A 19,539-nucleotide genomic window follows, 5' to 3' on the forward strand; every position below is an offset into this window, starting at 1 on the left:
ATTTACTTTACAATCCATAAATGGTAAATAATAATCGTACATTTGACATAAAGTACTGCTAATTGCATGTTTAACAATGTTCACACAGGTAGTTTTATTTTTATTCTATGTATAAAAAAACAAAAAAATCTGCGTATTTTTTTTTTTTTTTTTTTTTTTTTTAATTCATTTCCTTCTCTATTTATAAAATGAAGAGATTCTCCTTAGAGATTTTTTTTTTTTAAATACACATGTAGTAGTAAACACTATTTGGACATATATTGATATAGAAAAATAAATCTTTTTCAAACATTTGACCTCTGCTTACATACTGCTCTAAGTAATATTTTTATTTTGTTAATTCAATCTCAGACAAGAATTGCAAACTTTAAAAAAAAAAAAAAAAAAAAAAGAGTTGCAACTGTACTTAGGCCAGATCGTAAATCGTCTGAAAACTATATAAAAAGGGAAAGATAATAATAATCAGCAAAATAAAAAGTTATACTGTCTGAAATAATGACAGCTGAAATACCAACATTATGTTCATGCAGTTTTCATGGTGAAAAACTCGTAGAAAAAAATGTAATATTAAGATGAAACTGGGTTTTTTATTATTCCATGTCAAAATGAAAAAAGCAACAACAACAACAATTTCCATGCACAGAGTCACATCTTAAAGAAAAAAAAAAAACATTATATATACGTGTACACGTCTTTTATACCTCTAAAGGGCATTAAGATATTTTAATATATTATTGAATTCGTATGGATTCCAAAATTTTATTCGAATCTTTTAGAAAGTACGAAAACAGACTGTAAATGATGTATTCATCAACAGGAAATAATTAGATTCAACGGACTTTGAAAACTACAATAATGACAATGAGAAAAGCCATTTGGCTAAAATAAATTTAAAAAATCGAACATGAAACCCGATTTTCTAAGGAGGAATGGGTCTGCGTTTTTATCACACTATTCTCGGTCTGAGCAGAATCAAATGGGGTAGGTAATAGAGACGTGTTTTAAAAAGCTTCCATATTATTTTAACGCATGATTCTTACAAAAAAATCTAATTTGAAATGATGAAAATTAATATATAAGGTGATTAAGATTAGTTCTCTGTACGTGCACGGAAAAAGGAAATGCTATCAGGAAATATTAATATTTCCCTCTTGGTCATCATGGATTTTTTTTAAATTTATATAGATTTATTTTGTTGACTCCATGCAGGAAAGCATAAAAAAGTATTTGAATTAATATCCGTCTAGTTAAACCGTAACCTTCGAAGGTGGTTCTGATCAAAATTGAATTATGACTTATCATAACTTGAATGTCGTAGGCAAGGTTTACGTCAAATCAAAGTCAAGGTCATTTGTCGGTCATGAAAAAAAAATTAAAAATCTCAAAACACTTCTCGAAACACTTCTCAATTACTGTTCTCGGAAGACTTTGTGGAGTGGGAATACTATTTCATTCGCTTATAGCTGAACTATCTTAGCCTTAACTTCATGGATAAATTCGATCCAAAGTATTAAAGATATAGAAATAAAATTTTTATGAAAGTAAAGACTTTATTTTTATTTAACAACAATCCTTTATCGCCTATTTGGTCTTATTGTAGAATTTGATATTTGCATTACCTACATCTCCATGATATGACTGAAAGGTGTCCTATTCATTACTCATTTAAGAAATAAGACTAACCCAAAACGACAATGTGCACTTAATGCACTGTTAATGATATTTCCTGAAACTGTTAAAACTCTGGTAAACCTTTGTAGTTCTTAGATTGGAAATAATGTTTTGGAATAAGAAACCTGTTAGCTTTAACGGATTCCTTGTTCAACACTTGCTTGAACCTTAACGGATTTCTTGTTCAACACTTGCTTGAACCATTTCATTAAGTGTTACCCGTCAGAAACGCAATGCTTACACATTGAAAAAGCGTTCGAAATTATTGTTAATCAACAGTCTTATTTGTAAGTTTAGTGATTTCAACGTAAGTTAACAAGTAAAATAAAAAAAGAGTGTCCTTGAATTTTTTTTTCTAACTCCATATCAATAAGTCTTCATATGGCTCTTTGATCAACATTTGGACAATTTTTGTAAATTTCATTTTCGCTTAGCAAATATCGCATTTGGTGTTATTATGAAATTTATTATTCTGAATATACGAGGCAATTTTAAAGTCAAGTCTGAGACATACTTGGAATACTTGAACGTAAAAATGTGGTATAATTACGAATGATGCTAGAATAATTTGTAACGTTGATCAAGGAATCATGTTTACATGAATAAACTTCACTGGATTGTTCAAAGTGTAAATGTTGGAATCTGAGTCCCAAGAAGGAGTGTATATCCTTCGTTTTTATTTAGGGATTCTTTTCTAACAGTCCAATCTTTGCAAAAAAAAGTTGCAATGAAAAGTCTTTACTTTTGTAAAATATTGTCAACAAAATAAAGTAAATAGCTGTTACATTTATTTCATAGTAAAAGTTATGTATCAAAATCTAATTATTTATTTATTTATCTTATTATTGGGTTTTAAAAGAATAAATGTTTTAGTGTCTTTTTATAGTTCTTCATTCCTTTAAAGTTTCTTCACCATTCACGTTTTATATTTCTTTAATATAATGGTTTTCAAATATTGCGTTTTAAACGTAATTATTTGTTAATTTGGGTATAGATATTGAAACACATTTACATAATTATTTAAAGATTTTTTTCTAGGATTACAACATCAAAGGGCTTTTTTTTCTTGGCATGCACAACATAATGTGTTGCATTTCATTTAATTATCAAATAATAATTCTGTTTTGAAAGAATGGCAAATGTGTTCAGCTAACTTTTGTCTGAGTGCGTATAAAGAAAATAGGCATACGCATGGAACTGTATATAGAGATAAGAAAATAACTAGTGACCGATATATTTCAGGTAATCATTTCCCGACAAAATATGTCGTTCCTCCTACGTCTCTATATATTGTGTTGTTTCTTTTGTATTGTCAGTGGATCACATTTGAAAGTTGATGATGACGAAAGAAATGTTAATGATATCATTCAAAATCTTGCCAAAAAACTCGAGGAACACGAACAGAGAATTCGATTCCTAGAGACCAACGATAAAATCCAGCAACAGGAAATAATTGAACTCAAATCTGCGATTCATAGAAAAGATTCGTATATGCGTAAACTAATGACGACGATTTCGAGACGAACAAATGGTTTTCAAACGTCTGAAGCGGTTGTGTTTAACAAAGAACCAGGAAGAATTGTCAATGATGATGTTACTGTTCATACGTCCGAAAATAAATTGGTAGGAGCAGAGGCTCAGAGAACTAAGGAATTTCGGGACAATTAAATCTTCCCAAGAGACTTATTAATAGCCACAATACTGGTATGTAATTTTCATAGTAGATTAATCTAAAAAAAAAAAAAAAAAGAAGAAATCACACTAGTATTTTTTTCATCTGTAGATGATGGTACCTTACAAAGACATCTTAAACATTTGAAATTCATTATGTTACAGTTGGCGCTGTTGCATTCTATGCCTACATGAGCCACAACGAGATAACAAGCAGTCCTCATCACATTCTCGTCTTTGATCACGTGGTAACAAACTCTGGAGGGTCATATAATCCTCATCTTGGAGCCTTCACAGCACCAGAACACGGTGTCTATGTCTTCAGCTGGACAGTGGTGTGCGATCATGGAAGTTATGCAAATACAGAAATTCTAAGAAATTCCGATAGCATTGGCCAAATTCTTACCAATAGCGTAAATAACATAGATTACCAGATTGCCACTGGACTGATTGCAACAGAACTGAATGCTAATGATGTTGTGCACATACAGACACACGTGACAGAAGGAGCTAAAGGGACAATTCTTAGTGCAGATTATATGCGAACTTCCTTCACCGGGTGGAAATTATAATTAAATACAGTTTTTATTTTGAAACCTAATTAGAAAATTATTTTTAGAGAGTTTGAAAATCAAAATTGGATGCCAATAATAATTCTTGCAAAATACACACACACACACACACACACACAGAGAGAGAGAGAGAGAGAGAGAGAGAGAGAGCTAAATGACATCTATACAAATTTTTTTTACTAAGAATCTGCTTTTTTATCAAAGGTTTTTCACGCAATGAGACCTTATGAACTAGTTAAATGAAAAGAAGAATCTGCTACAAATGATAAGAGTGTCTTCAAATCAATTCTCGATCAGTGATTGCAAGTCAGCAATACTTTAGGCACTGTATACAGGAAAATTTTTGCCCCGTTAAATTTTCACCCCTTAAGCCTTTGTCGGAAGTGGGTGAATTTAAAACGGAGCGAATTCAAAGTAAACAGTATTATATCTTAAACAAAACTGTTTCTTGGCGAGTTTAAAACATGGCAAAATTGATTGCAAATATGAAAGGGCGAAAAGTTGAAAAATAAAGAAGGAATACATTCTTCACTTTGTATGAAGATCTGTTTTAACAGGACATTATATTTTCATCGTTGAAAATAAATTTAACCCTTAAGTGCTAAACCTTAATTAATGGTAATGAAATAATTAGAAACATTTGAAATATAAACATGTTACACTTTATTGATTAACATGACATTCATTATAAACTATGAAGTATTGAAATGTATAAGAGTGGTTTTTATGTGATAATGCAAAATAGCATTGCAATTGAGCTGCCCAGTAGGATGAACGTGTAAATTTCAAAAGCTATGAACATCTACAAAGATCCACTTAAACAAAAAAAGCTTTCAAGTATATTTTTGTTACGTATGGTACTAAGCAGGAAAGGTTATATCGGCTTGTTCACTTATGTAAAATTTGTTTTGCTTAGATATTTACACAGTTTTATAATTTTTGTTTAGAATAAATTCTTAACAAACATGAATTAATCAGATTTTCGATAATTTTTTTTTGAAATATTTCAAGGATCAATGTACGTTTAAACTGAAATGAGAGCCAAGTTGCATTTTCCATATTTCTGTCAGAATTACTTAACGTTGGATGAAATATTTTAAAACATGCTATATTTATTATACTCCCCGCTTAAAAAGCGAGGGAGGGTGGGGGTAGGGGGGTATACAGTGATGGCGGTGTCCGTCCATACATCCTTCCGCCGTCCTTACGTTTGCAGAATTTGGGGGATCCATCTTTTATCCACAAATCTTCCTCTACCACTGAATAAAATGTAATGAGACTTTTATAGAATTTTTATCACAAGGTGCCATTGTACACCTCTTATTCTACACCTCTATTTCTCACAGCAAACAATGGACCTTGCCTTTATACTCGTATGAAAGAGGGGATATCATTTTGTGACCACATTGCACACAGTACCTATAGGTTTTTCTTTCTATCCCTCTTGATATTTTGTTATGTGGAGCAATATAATCTCAACTGCTATATTGAAAAAAAATCGCACAAAAATGTTAAACGTAAGTAACAATTGTGAAAAAGGGTAAAAATACTTCAGTATAAAAGTTTGAAACACAAATCAAATATAGCTTGTTTGCCTTCCGTAAGTGTTTGTGTCGGCTACAAATATAATCACTTTGGAAACATTCCCGAGAGCATCAATTAAGGCTTTTTACAATAAGTAATTCATTAAGTCTGTTACTTCCACCGTATATAATCTGTACGTTGAATATAGTAAACATGTCAAACAAAATCCATTTATCTATTTGTAATCAAACTACAGTGAAGCTTCGTTATACCGGACAGCAATAATCCGGACACTTCATCTTCCTGATGAAATTTATGAGGAGTAGAATTTACTTTTATATCGGTAAATTATAAGAGGAGGCTTTCAGTAATCCAAACGCTTTATCAATCGGGTGATTTGCTAACACAAGCTGGACTGTACTTGAATTTTTGTTTCTGGAGAAATGTAAACTTGATAACTTGATAAGAAGTCCTTGGCACCGAGATATCTCTATGCTAGTACCTGACTAAAGATTACTTGCACCTAAACTGAAAATGGCACTGGCAGTGTATATGTTCAAATTTGTTACCATAATGTTTCTCTTGAAAGTATCTTATGCTGAAGAGTTGGATAAAGATGGGCAGGAACGTATGTTGCATTCCTTAGTGGAAAGACTTGCAATTCTAGAAGAAAACGATAGGAAACAAGAATACCAAATCCTTCAGTTAGAAACTGCTATTGAACAGAAATCGAATAGGATCTCTGAGCTTGAACTTGTCGTGAAAGAGCAGGATATGGAAATTAAGACATTAAAAGAATATTGTTTTGAAAGTTCGAGACTTAATGCTAAAAACATGAGTGACGTAAAAAGTCCTTGAAGGAAGCCCTGTCTTGAGGAAAGGGAGAAAAGGATTCATCCTCAACCAAATGGTAGGTAAAGTTTACAATGAAATACTACAAATAAGAAAAATATAGAATTCTGTAGATAATAACTAATAAGCATTTTTGAGAAAAATGACCCCCACAGATTAAATGAAATTCGGTATTTATAATGCAATTCCAAACAAATTCTATTCAACATAGTCTTTTTAACAATTTTGTATATAATTTATGGTCTTACGACATGTTTCTTAAATATCTGCTTCGTTTCTCTTCGTAATAGATTAAAAAAAGGTATTCATAATATTTATATTATCTTGTGATTTCTAAACTGCTTTCAAAATGTCTTAGAAAAATAAATACAACAAAAATTGTGATACTGGCAATTCAAATAATTTCAAATAAGGTAATATAGGAAATATTTACCTCTGGCATCTTGCATAAATGACTGGTATGGTACCTCAATTCCCTGTAAGGAAACTTGTTAAAGTAGGAATACCTCAATGTAAAAATTATATATCATTGAGGAATGTGTCCGTCTGACCTTATGTGGCGGGGAGGGGGGGGGGGTTAGAGGATTTCCAGTTTTCATTGATTTCTTAATTTTTTTTTTTTAATTTTATTTAAATAGGAGATTTCATAGCCTTTTACGCTTACATGAGCAAAAATGAAGCAAGTCCTAGTACACATCACGTGATAATGTTCGATGTCGTCGTAACAAACGAAGGCAACGGGTACAATTCGAATCTTGGAGCTTTCACTGCACCAACACCAGGCACCTATGTTTTCAATTGGAGTATAATCAGTTCAGAGAACGCATATATCTTTACTGAAATAATCGTGAACTCTCTATCCGTTGGTCACATCCTATGTGACAGTGGTAGTCATGACGACATGACTTCTTCTACCGGAACTGTTGTGAAAGTATTAAATGCTGGTGACAATGTTTACGTGCGAACTCCTTCGTATGCTTCCAGCGGCAATATTGTAAGCTACGAATGGGCCAGGTCTTCTTTCAGCGGATGGAAAATATATTGAAAATAAAAAGATCTTTTCTCTTGTTGTGCTTTTACTCATGTAGTATTAGCTTTTTATCCTGGCATATCTGATTTCAAATCAACCATATGCATGTATTATAAGTCTCCCCATAATGTCAGGTTATTGGAAACAAGCTAGTTCGGGGAATTTATGTCCCCCTCTTCATCCCTACTAATTTTATTGTAATTTAAATTCAAGATACGTGTTGTATGTTAACCCATAGGGTAGAACCAGTTTTATAAATAAAATTAGATGTGTTTCCAGACCTTTCTGAGATATTTTCATGATATTAAACAGAAAAGAGTGGGTAGGTTAAAAATCAAAATCTACTTAATCTTCGCTTTTGTGATAACATACGGCGAAAATTGGAGCTTGGTAGTGATAATTATTCCAAAATCGTCCGATACGCTGGTAGAGAATTAATAGAAACGTTTAGTAGACAAGTACGTGTTTGTATTTTTCTTCGAACACGTGGTTCAGGTCAATCAGTTGACTGCAAAAACTAATTCGAAAAAAAAGTTTTATGAAAAAAAAATACAAAGATAAGAAACTATATAATATCTTTGTTTGTTTGTTTGTAATTTTTTTTTACTTTGTTTTAAATAAAAAATGTATATAATAAAACGTCGGCTGTGCCACGTTAAGAACATAGCGCTTCAAGGAAAAGAAAAATGAGCGGCATCTCTTAGGTATTTAAATGAACATTTTTTTTTTTACATTACAATACCCGTGATCGCATGTGTTTTTGGCCAGGGAACCCATCTGATAATTGTATTCACCGTTAGTACAACAAAGGAATACAGATCAAATCGCCTTACAACATGGCTTTGAGAAGCTTAGAATTCCACGTTTATTTAACATGTTTAACAATAGAATTGTTTGTAATTGTGAGCATGGAAATAAAAATGAACAGATTGCTTTTCATCTAAAAATGCATGGGAAAAATTTCTTTGTGCCTTTACGATCGCCTGTCTATTTTTTTTTCCAAGTGTAAAATTCCTGTAGTATCTGTAGTAACCCACAATGCAATTCGACTCATTCAGCTGAATTGTCAGTTTAAACCATGTTGGTACCTCATTTGCTAGTCTGACGCCAAAAATATAGTTCCAGTTCCCATGCAAGTATGTTTGTCCAAAAAAAAATGCAGAATATAAAGACATAAAGAATTCTAAATGAAGTTGAATGAATGGAAGAGAGATTGAAGTACATTTCTATAGATATTGTACAGTAGTGAAAACTGACACGCAACATAACTTTTCTGTTTACAATGTCTCCAAATGCTAGTCTCTTCCTAGCCACATTTCCATGAATAATTTACCTTATCTCGCTGTAGTCTCGCTTAATCTCCCCAGAGCTACTGCCAGAGCTACTGCGAACTCCTCCGATTTTATAATTTGCAGAACACCAAAAAATAAAAGGTTTCGAACACATTAGTAGGGGTACGTTTAATGAAAAAAGATGATGGTGGAAGGATTAAAAAATGCAGACGAGAGGTTAATCTTGACCTTTCACTTTTGGACTTAAAGTCTTTTATTAAGTTAACGAAGTTTCTAAAGACTATGTCTACAATGTATGATTTTCTGACCCTGGTCGTTGACCTTTTGATCTCAAAAACAATAGGTGTCTTTTTAATGTCATATTAACTGAAGGTATAAAATTTCATTGCAAAGCCTCAAAGGGAACTAAGATTTTCATCTGCAAACCAGTTTGAGCAATGGTTGAATTTCTGGCCTTGACCTTTTAACTTTCGAACTCAAAATCAACAATGGTCTTTTGTAGATCATAGGGAGTTGCGATATAAAATTTCACTACATAAAGGCATAAAGGCTTTTTGCGATTTAGTCCGGAAACGAAAGGGTAACACTCAGACAGAATGTTTGATTTTCTGATCTTGATCTTTAACCTTTTTTCCTCAAAATCATTATCTTTTTTTACGTCATCAATAGTTAATATAAAATTTCATTACAAAAGCTCAAACGCTTTTAGAGATATTGGCCGGAACGAAAGCGTTACACACAGACAAAAAGATAAATAAAAAAGATGAAGTTTAAATCTTACCCCAAATTTTTAAAGGATTTTGCCGAAAAAAAAATTTTTTGTTATGTCATATTTTAAAAATGAATTGATTTCAATATATGTTTACTAATTTGAATTTTTCAATGTAATATTGTTACACGATGATATTTCTAGTATGATAACACAAAACAGTTATGAGAGGAATAAAAAGAACAAATAATATTGTAAACAAATTTGTGTAAATAATTGAAAAAAAAAATAATGAAAATATTATCTGGCATAAATATATTTGTATCTGAAAATTTTAACAATACACAAATGAGTTCAATCCTCGGCATGAGAATTAAAATCTAATATCATGACTGAAACAAAATAAATATCTTTTCATGAATCAGTGTTTCTAATTTATCTAGTGTTGGTGGTCCTTCTGAAGATATCAATAGGAAATTGTTTTTATTTCTAATAAATATTGAAAGCAAAAATACATCTAAAGATAATTGACTATCCCTTGTTTTCTCTTTGCAAAGCTTTGAATATATTTACTTTACAGGGCCTATTTCATTTGGGGACGATTAAGTAGGTCAGTACAGATTAGACAGCGTAATATTCTGTAAATGTCTGCCCTTAGGTCAAGTTAATACAGCTTAACACAGGCCAATATCACTTCATTATCTTTTCTGTAGGTCACTAGAAGATTTTATAGGTACGTTGTATATCATTTGTCTTTCGTATTGTTAATCGCAAAATATACGAGTATCTGTCTCAATTTGTATAATGTATTTTTTTTAATTTACAATGAAATATTCCAACGTAGATATATAAAATGTTTATATCATTGGGAATGAAAACATATGTCCTTCTTTAGATATCTTGTTTGGAGTACGTATTATAAAGATTACACACTTGAATAAGATTCTGAATTCTTGAGGTTAAAAATCGCAATATTTTTATTCAATTTTATCTATGTAAAATACTTGTATACACAGAAAATATACCCCACTCCCACCCCCAACTCCAACCCCAACATAAAGAAAGAAAAGGTTATATTTGGTCCTGTAAATTTTATTGACATTATACATACAAATCTAAAATAAGAATAAAAAGCACACTATGAAACAAGGTAAAATATTTTCTTTTTGAAAATCAATATAAAAACTGTTTTTCTTGTAAATGTGCAGCTTTACATTATCCAATTCATTTGTTTAACTACGTAGGTAATAATATTGTTAATTAAAAAAGGATTGTAATAATGAATGAGTTTGTTTACAACAAAAAATCGCGACAAGAGCAATACATAAAAGTACATCTGGCGGGCTAATAATTAGGTACAGCTGATTAATATGTAGAGTACATAATTATGTCAATATGAATCCTCTTCAAGTGAAGCATATGATTTTGTCTTTGAACTTTTTTTTAAATAAGTCTCGACTCTTGATCTTGTTGATTGGTAAGACAATGGCTTTTATATGTAATATTTTAGCAAAATATCAATAACTTGTTTTGGATATACGTGATATGCAGAGTAGAAATGGAGACCTTGTCGCCCACGTGTATAGTTACCTAATTTAATTGAATACAAATGTTTCTTTTCTACATGCAGCACTAATGAACACATTTTAAATCAAAGCTACTATTTTTTTTTAAAATCGTGCAGTTGAATTTGACAGTTATGAAATATTTCTTGAAGTGTTTTTGTATAAAGCATCAAATCATTCGTGGTTAACTCATTCTAAGCTTAAGTTATTTTTTCCGGTTGTAATTTTTTTTCTTACCTATATGATGCAATAACCATAACAACCTTATCAATAAAGTTTTTTTTTAATACATTACTTTTTTTTAATTTCAGAGCTTTGATATATATTGCAAAGTAAATGTTTCTGAAGAAAATTTCTCAAATCTTGGTGTAAATATGTAAGATTTCCTATATAATTTCCTATATTTTCGTTCGATTATACATGTATATATCTCTCCTGCTAGCATAAACGTCTGATATAGAGTAATACTATGTTTCGTTGTCTTTCAATCACTGATAATTCCCATGCTTTCTTTTCGGACAGCTCATTTCGGAAGTATATTCTCCATTTTTCCCCTCCAAATGAACAGTTGTTTAACTGCTAATAATACCCTTAAGATATGTTTCTCTTTTCATAATTATTATATATTTCATGCACTTCATAACTAATTGTAAGTAAACTATGTAAATATCATTCAACAGGATCCAATACATAGGACAACACTTAAAATATAACTCTAAAAACTAAAGGACAAATCACACCAAAGAAAAAAGGGATGCCTCAGTTGGTATGAAGTTTTGTTCTAAATGATGCAAATATCAAATTTCTAAAATATTAAGAAAGTGTTAACTTTCTATGATCTTCAAAATTCCACCTTTCTGAAATCACCCTTATCAATCTTTTCAGTTCCTTATCACTTTTATTTCTGTGAAATCTGAAATGAAAAAATAAAATCTATGCGGTTAAACTTATTCATTTAGCAAATATAAACATGACTAAAGTTATTATTTTCATGGCTATTAAAAAAAGGTGTGTTTTTATCATGTACCCTTAACAACATAAACAACAGAAGGCCCAATAAAAAGTGGTGAATTTCACATAAATCCAAATACATATTCGATATAAAAGAGGTGAAATTCACATTTATCTAAATATATATTCGATTTAAATACATCCCGAATCACATATTAACTCTATCAAAGAAACCTTGTACACAAAAGATATGAAGAGAATACTTTACACACATCAACTTAAATGCAGATAGAAATTTCCACGGAGGTAATAATAATAATATAAAAAAGAATCCAAATATGACACTTTGTTCAGTTTCTCCGCTTCAGCAGTTGACGCATTTGAATAACAGTCCCAAAATACACAACTTCAGTGAAGAAATCTTTATATGAATTCCTCTTTTTATCGGCAAGGGTAATCGTACATTCGGTTCAAGTTTTTTATTTCTTTCCAAGAATAGTAAAAGTTATTGGTCGTCACAATTTGTAAAGTACATTCTTTGATATAGAATGCAGGAAAAACTCTGAATGACCTGTTAATGTTATTATGAAATTTTAGAAAACATTTTGTCCTATATACTTTTTATGATCCAATGAAGCTTGAATTGTTATCTACGAATCTGAAAAAAATACAATGCCTATTGTACTTAAAATTCATTTTAAAAAGTAAGATGAATTAAAAAAAAGGAATTCACTTGGATTTCATCGATATTCTTGTCATTTGAATTCTCTTAAATGCAATCTCCTATTTTAGAATTGAAGTGTTCATTTTTTACGTACTGATGTTCATTTTTCAATATTGTGTTTTGATGCTTATCCATTCAAAAATTTGCTTAGAGCGCTACAACTGACAGATTAAAGCAGATTCCAAAGTTCTACATTAATATTAGTAATCAAATTCGGGATTTTTTTTTTAACTGATTCCTTTGTATTATTGATTTTACCTGAGCCAAACGTTTACAAAATCTCAAAAAAGAAGATGAAAGCCCAGTTTATAAGTACAAAGTTCATTGAAATATGTATAAACGCTTAAGGTAAGATACATTTCTTGTTCGTTACAGTATAAAAAGATTCAGTATATCGCTACATCCCTAATTCATTCCTTAATTAACATCAATTATATGTAAAGGTGAAACTACTTTTAGCAAACTTGTGGAGTTCAAAATGTGTTACTAAATAATGTCAGAGAGGAAAAGTACCTGTTTTGGATTCCAGTCTTTAGCAGAACATCAGCCTTATCTTAAATTTCACTGGGTGCCTTAGGTGTGGCGTTATCATTTAATTTAGGCATGAGAGTAAAATCAATGAATTAGAATGAAGGTTATTTTGATAAAACATATGTTTTGAGAGTCTTATATAAGCAACCTTGCTTTCATGCACCACTTAGATCATGTTAATGAGGATTTTGACTGAATTGCCATTGCGTTTGAAACCCTTCATCCACTGCATAAATTAAAAAAAAAGTTTTTGTTGAATTATGCTAATCTTTAATTTTTTTTCTGAAAGAAGTATTTATTTCTTTAATATTAAATGCTTAATGTCGAGGTATTGACGCTTATTAATTAAACTGTACAATCAGTTCAATTGCGGCAGTAAAAGTAAGGTGTATTATAAATACTCAATAGTTAAACTTATGACATAATGAAAAAAGATATCAATTAAAGCAATATTGAGGTAATAAATCAGATTTTTTAATTGACCACCTACTTAAATAGAACTTCAAAAGTACATAAGTGCACTCAATGACATTGGAAATAAACGTATAGGTATTGAAATGTTCATTATGAATTTGAAATAGTCATTTAGAGAAGAAATATATTTCACATTTCCTGTATCAGTAAACTTTAAGTCAGCAAATTCAGGCCGAGTCCTCACCTTTCGGACTCCATACATATAGTTGGCATCAGCTGAGGTTTACTTTTAAAGCAAAATTTATTGCTGGGACTTTTGAAACTAGTGAAATCTTATCAAACTTAATCTAGGAGATCCAAATTCGATTCTCCTTCGCAGCACCGAGTCAAACGTAAGATGTAAATATAGGTAGTGACTCTTCTTTCACCAAGCGCCAGATATTAATGTTAAAAGTCATGGTTTTTTTTTTTTCGGATGAGACCTTAACACACTTTGGGTATGCAATGGTACGATAACGAAGCCTCACTGCTCAATGGTCCTGAGTGCCGAATATAGGTCTAAATTTGAAGCTTGTGACGTCTGTATGTAAGTGCAAAGTTCTCGAATGGGATATTGAACAACATACAATTCATTCATTCATTAATAAAACTTAATCTTTTCAAAAAAAAAAATCGATGTTAAGAATTGTCACATGAAAATCTGGACATTGATTTCTGTAATTTTTGCATTATTATTTCAGTATGAGTAAGATGCCTAAAAATCAAGACAAGAATCATAGTTGTGAATTTATGATAATGGTATTAAAGTTTTCTGAATAATCCAATGCCTAATCAAAACTGTTTTTTTTAATACTTGATTAACAATTTTATGTATTATTTGAATAAGATCATTTTTATATTCATGAAAAGCACAAAGTAAAATATAAAAAAAATCAATGTTGGAAAAATCTGAAAGGTGGCCAAACTTTCTTTTGATGTGAAATCATAATTTTTTTATCGACACAATTTCTTCTAAGAAATTGAAAGGAATTTCTATCTACTTCCTCGAATAAACGATTCCTTGAAATCATGATCGCTATGCACATGCATATATGCATATTTAAAGTCAGGAGTGTCATGATTTTTTCTATAGAATAGTATCACAGAAAACAAAATACGACAAAACATAACAAGAGGTACGATTAATTGAGAAGAACACATTTAAATATTTTCCCAATGTATTCCTATGTAAAACTTTGATCAGTAATTAATGCCCCCTCTCACTCCCCCATCCCGGGGTCATCATTTGAATAAAATTGAAACCACACTACCAGACTATGGTTCGTATAAATCTGACTAAATATTGATCCGCTGCTCTTAAGAGAAAAAAATTAAAGATTCTTCCTAAATATGCCTATGTAAAAAAATTATTTCCCATTGTGACCCCGTCCTACCCCGGGGTAGAAAAAAGTGCGGATAACGAACAATGATCGATCTAAAAAAATCCGTAAACAATACAAATCTGTAAAAAGGACATACAACACGGACCCCCAGAAACTCCAGAAGTGGTATCAGGTGACGAGGAGTAGGCATCTTAGGTCACAAAATGTTGAATCTACAATACGTAATAGAGCTTTAATATAAATTACATTTTTTAATGATCTTACAAGGAATTTTTTGTTGTTTATATGCAAAAACCTGCATGAACAACACTAGCATAGACATTTCATGACATTTGAAGCTATATTAAAACATCATCGACAAGTCTTTAACCCCAGTTTTTCATCGAAGATGTTTTCTAATGGGAAAACAAACGCATAAACATTGTTATTTCAATCTTATCATAAAGTATGTGTTTCCATGGTTTTTGTAACGTGACAAACTGCATCAGAATAATGAGGTGTAACTTTCACAGCTGTTGATTTAGATTACCGGGAACTAATGCCGATCAAAAGACTGAAATACACATCGCCCTTGTGATGTCACTAAAGGAAATTAGCGCGAATGCCATTACTGATTAGCAGATATATATAACTCCAACATGGAGACGTTTCAAACCCTTCTTCCTGTGACACGGTCTTATCGACACATGACACATGTTTTGTTATATAATTAAAATTAATTAAAAAGCAATTAAAATGGATCGCTGACGTCTTCAACGCTAAAACTTTTTTTCTCTATTATAGGTTTGATGGCGGTTTCGCGGTCCATATGGATGAGTTTATATAAGAATTAAGGTAATTGTCTTGACAATGCTTGACATTGATTTAAGGAAAATCATTAAACCATGATAGATAAAGGGTTTTTTTTATTCAATTTAATAACGTTTTTTACAGGTGCATTCTTTTCTTGATTTTTGACACGGGCCATTAAAGTACACGAATGTTTATTACACTGATCGTTTTATATATCACAAGTCATATTTTATAACATTTTGAATGCTATGTGGATGATTCAAACTTCTGAAACTGCAACATAAAGACAAAAAAGAAAACTGATATCTCGTTATTTTCGCAATATTTTTGTACGAGTATACTGAAATATTTTATACTTTTAAGGGATGTGTAAGGGATGTCTAGATATTTTCTGATACGATGGTTAGCTGCACCTACCAACCAAAAAATTATCTTCTCCAAAGCATTTTATAAATTTCCTTAGATAGATATTTGCAAAATAATATCAACTTATGATCATGAGATTGCATGATTTTAAACAAAAAGTGCAATCGTTCTATTCTAAGTATTGACATATTCTCTGAACACATTAGTTTTCTTTTTTGTTTGTCTCTTTATTGTTTAACGTCCCTCTCGAGAATTTTTCACTCATGTGGAGATGCCACTACTTGCCGGTGGAGAGCTACAAATTTTGACCTATACTCGGCACTCAGGGCCTTGAGCAGTGAGGAATCTTTTTCGTGCTAGCACCTACTGCGACACGGGACCTCGGTTTATACGATCTCATCCAAAGGACCGGTCTCCACGTCCCACAGTGGGATTCGAACCTGCGACGTAAGGATCAACTCTTTACTCCACGACCTAGAGTGAACGTTCTAACCACTGCAACACGCTGGTGACTATTAGATTTCTTTGCTTTGTCTGCAAAGCCAGTTAAACCTAGCTGTAACTTTTTCGTCGTCTGTATTTCCATCTCTTAGGTTTGTTCAGTGCCGCGAGAGTAGGGTTATATTCATACACACGCATTGCTTGTAACAAAACATTTTCGAAGATTCCATCCAAGCTTTTAAATATTTGCATGTTTATTGTTTGTCACATGACCTTATGTAATAAACTGGGTTAAAGTTTAAATCTGTCCGATGATCTATTTTAAAAATTCAATGAAATGTGTAAATAAAAAAGCGTAATTATTCTCAAAAGTTAAATTAAAAATCATATATAGGCCTAAGAAGGCCAAAAAAGACAATTGTTTGGTTTGAGGGTTAGACAAAATGCATTCTGTCCTAGAACAGAGTTCCTAAAATGTAACTTACGCTGCGCAAGCCATTTGTAAAGGTATACAAATACAAATTGAAATCAGAGCATTCAAAGACTTCTGAAAACATCAAAAATTGGAACAAGTGCCACGGAGGAGTAATAATTCACTGTCGACCAGTAACACCCGCCGTGGGACTGGTTATCTTTATTAAGATTTATTTAGTTAATAATAAAATTATTATCTTCATCGGGTTAGCATAATAATACGACGACAATTTATATTACAAATATCAGACAACAATCAACCTAACAATAGTTTGTAATTGCAAACAAGATCAATGTATCCAATATAGAATTTGCAAAATGTTAACTCTAAAGATTGTTGATACCCTTATAACATTAACATATTTTCAGGAGCCTGTCTTGGTTTAGAAATAGTTCCCACGCGTACACAGAACATGCTCTTACCTATCGAATCAATTGGGAGACATACACACCATTGCAAGTGATAAATGCTTCCTTTTACATTGACGATATCCATGCATTTTTGGAGTCCAGGTCTTCCAACAATCTTTGGAAATCCCATGGGTATAATTGTGCCCCGTTATTAGTAAATCTGTTGTTGAATTCAGATGAAGCAGAATTTATTCAATGACCTCTATTGAAAAGAAGTCTCCTGTTGTGGCTTTCGATTCGACATTTAGATCTATCAATTTCACGTTTTATCAATTCCTTTTGATTTGATGTATCTTATTAAACTCAAATTAGAGACACAACAGAGCCTGGAACAGTTGCTTCACATTTTGATGTTTTACTGTAGAAAGAAAATGCAACTTGAATTTTTGATGAAAGTGATGACTTCAACTTCTCAATTTATTTAGAAGAACAAATCCTTAAGATTCAATGCCATATAAAACCCGATATGTGTAATAGATGCTTAGAAAAATAAATTTATATTAGTTATTTAGTATATTTTTCATTGAATTCTGTATAATTGCACGACTTATTTATTAATTAATGTACGTAGTAGAATTTATATGCACTGTGTTACACAGATAAATATAAGTCAAGTTATTTGTTATCGGTGCATCAACCTTATTATTAATGTTTGAGATCGACCTTCGCGGGTACGTTAAGGCAGTACACAGATCATATTTCGGCGAATTTAGACTTTTTTCGTAAAATGTAACATTGATAAATCGGAAAAGCCATAGATAAAACATTTACTATTATTATCCATTGTATAGACGTCATTGAGTCTTAGGCTAAAAGAAGCACTCCACTACGACGTCATCACGTGACGTCTATAAATAGAAAAATTGCCTTAATGAAAAAGTGAAAAGTTCAACACTACCCCGGGGATAATTCATTTCTTTTTGTGAAAATAATTATGTAAAAACATCACTGGACCATGAAAAGTGCTGCTAGAATCCTACTCTCCAAACACAGAAAAAAATATTCCAAAGTTTTGAATGAAACCTTACCAAAATTTTTACATTTTATACATACGATCAAGGAATTGTCATCAATTTATGTTAACCACACGATTCTTGCAGCACTTTCCAAGTACTATAGAATACAAGTTTTCAATACAAACAAAAATTATGTTTCAGAGTATGCGGCGTAGTGTTGAACTTTTGCATCTTTGTTGTTATAGAGCGACAGAGGAAAGGCTCATCGGGATTTCAAAGCACTGCATGTGTTCATTACAAGAAAACATAATAAGAATATATCAGCGTACCTGATTCATAATCTTTAATTCCTTATGAATCACACAAAACATCCACCGTATATCCTTTAAAACTCCCATTTCATATATTTGTTTACATGAATTCTCGTCACGTTTCATTTTCACTCGGCAAATATTTGATCAATAGTTATGACGTCATGGGTTTGGTATTTAACCCCCGTGATAAATACTTAGCTATTTATTCCACCCAAAAACGACAAGATTTAGTTTATATTATGTTTTTGAATTATTCCATTCATTTCTTGGACCTGAAATCAAACTTTAGATATAGATATCAAGAAATCATTATTTGTAAAGATCACGTCATACAGCTTACTATGACGTCATATTGTAAAGGCAAGTGGGATATCTCTGGATGTAGCCTTAACATACCCGCGTTTGTACTTACCTATTTTATTTTTTTTTATTTTTTTTTTATTTATTTATTTATTTATTCATTTATTTATTAAGTACTTTGAACTTATCTATTGTTATTAGCAGTTAAGGTCACTTTTAACTTTCCATCGAAATAAATACCAGAGAAAATAATGGAGAAAAGATTTTCATCTTTTTTTCCCTTTTATCTGTAACTTTAATTTCTTAAATGACTTTACTTTGATTTCCATATACATATATATACATGTATACCTGAACTCATATGCAACTTTTTGTTGGGTTTTCGTCCGTAAAAGGCATAATAATATAAAATATGGTCTCAAGAAGAAAGGCAACTTTTATAGATATCATACAAATCATATATTCAGGAATTTATCGAAATAAATTCCTTAAATTTTTTCCATAGCAGTCATCTAGAATTAGTAGGTAATTCGAAATGACAGTTTGTAACTATTTTTAACTATATGAAATATAGTTGTGCCCAGGAGAGAAAAGAAA

General features: G+C 31.3%; 1 protein-coding gene across 1 annotated transcript; it reads left to right on the forward strand.

Moving 5' to 3' along the window:
* The first annotated feature begins 904 nt into the window (after nucleotides 1-904).
* LOC133201009 (complement C1q subcomponent subunit B-like) lies at nucleotides 905-3,914 on the forward strand. Its single transcript, XM_061336812.1, has 3 exons — nucleotides 905-981; nucleotides 2,988-3,166; nucleotides 3,508-3,914. Exons 1-3 carry the CDS (start codon nucleotides 905-907, stop codon nucleotides 3,912-3,914), a joined length of 663 nt encoding a protein of 220 aa, XP_061192796.1.
* The last annotated feature ends 15,625 nt before the right edge of the window (nucleotides 3,915-19,539 follow it).

The sequence above is a fragment of the Saccostrea echinata genome, unplaced genomic scaffold (assembly GCF_033153115.1).
Source record: "Saccostrea echinata isolate AGI-Se365-2 ecotype Australia unplaced genomic scaffold, CSIRO_AGI_Sech_v1 ptg000042l, whole genome shotgun sequence".
Classification (NCBI taxonomy): Eukaryota; Metazoa; Mollusca; class Bivalvia; order Ostreida; family Ostreidae; genus Saccostrea; species Saccostrea echinata.

Excerpts from the sequence above, each read along its gene's own strand:
- LOC133201009 (XM_061336812.1), top strand. The coding sequence starts at position 905 with ATGAAACCCGATTTTCTAAGGAGGAATGGGTCTGCGTTTTTATCACAC. Across the intron at positions 982-2,987 it reads TCTGAGCAGAATCAAATGGG|TGGATCACATTTGAAAGTTG; the intron begins GTAGGTAATAGA and ends TTGTATTGTCAG. Across the intron at positions 3,167-3,507 it reads TAGAAAAGATTCGTATATGC|TTGGCGCTGTTGCATTCTAT; the intron begins GTAAACTAATGA and ends ATTATGTTACAG.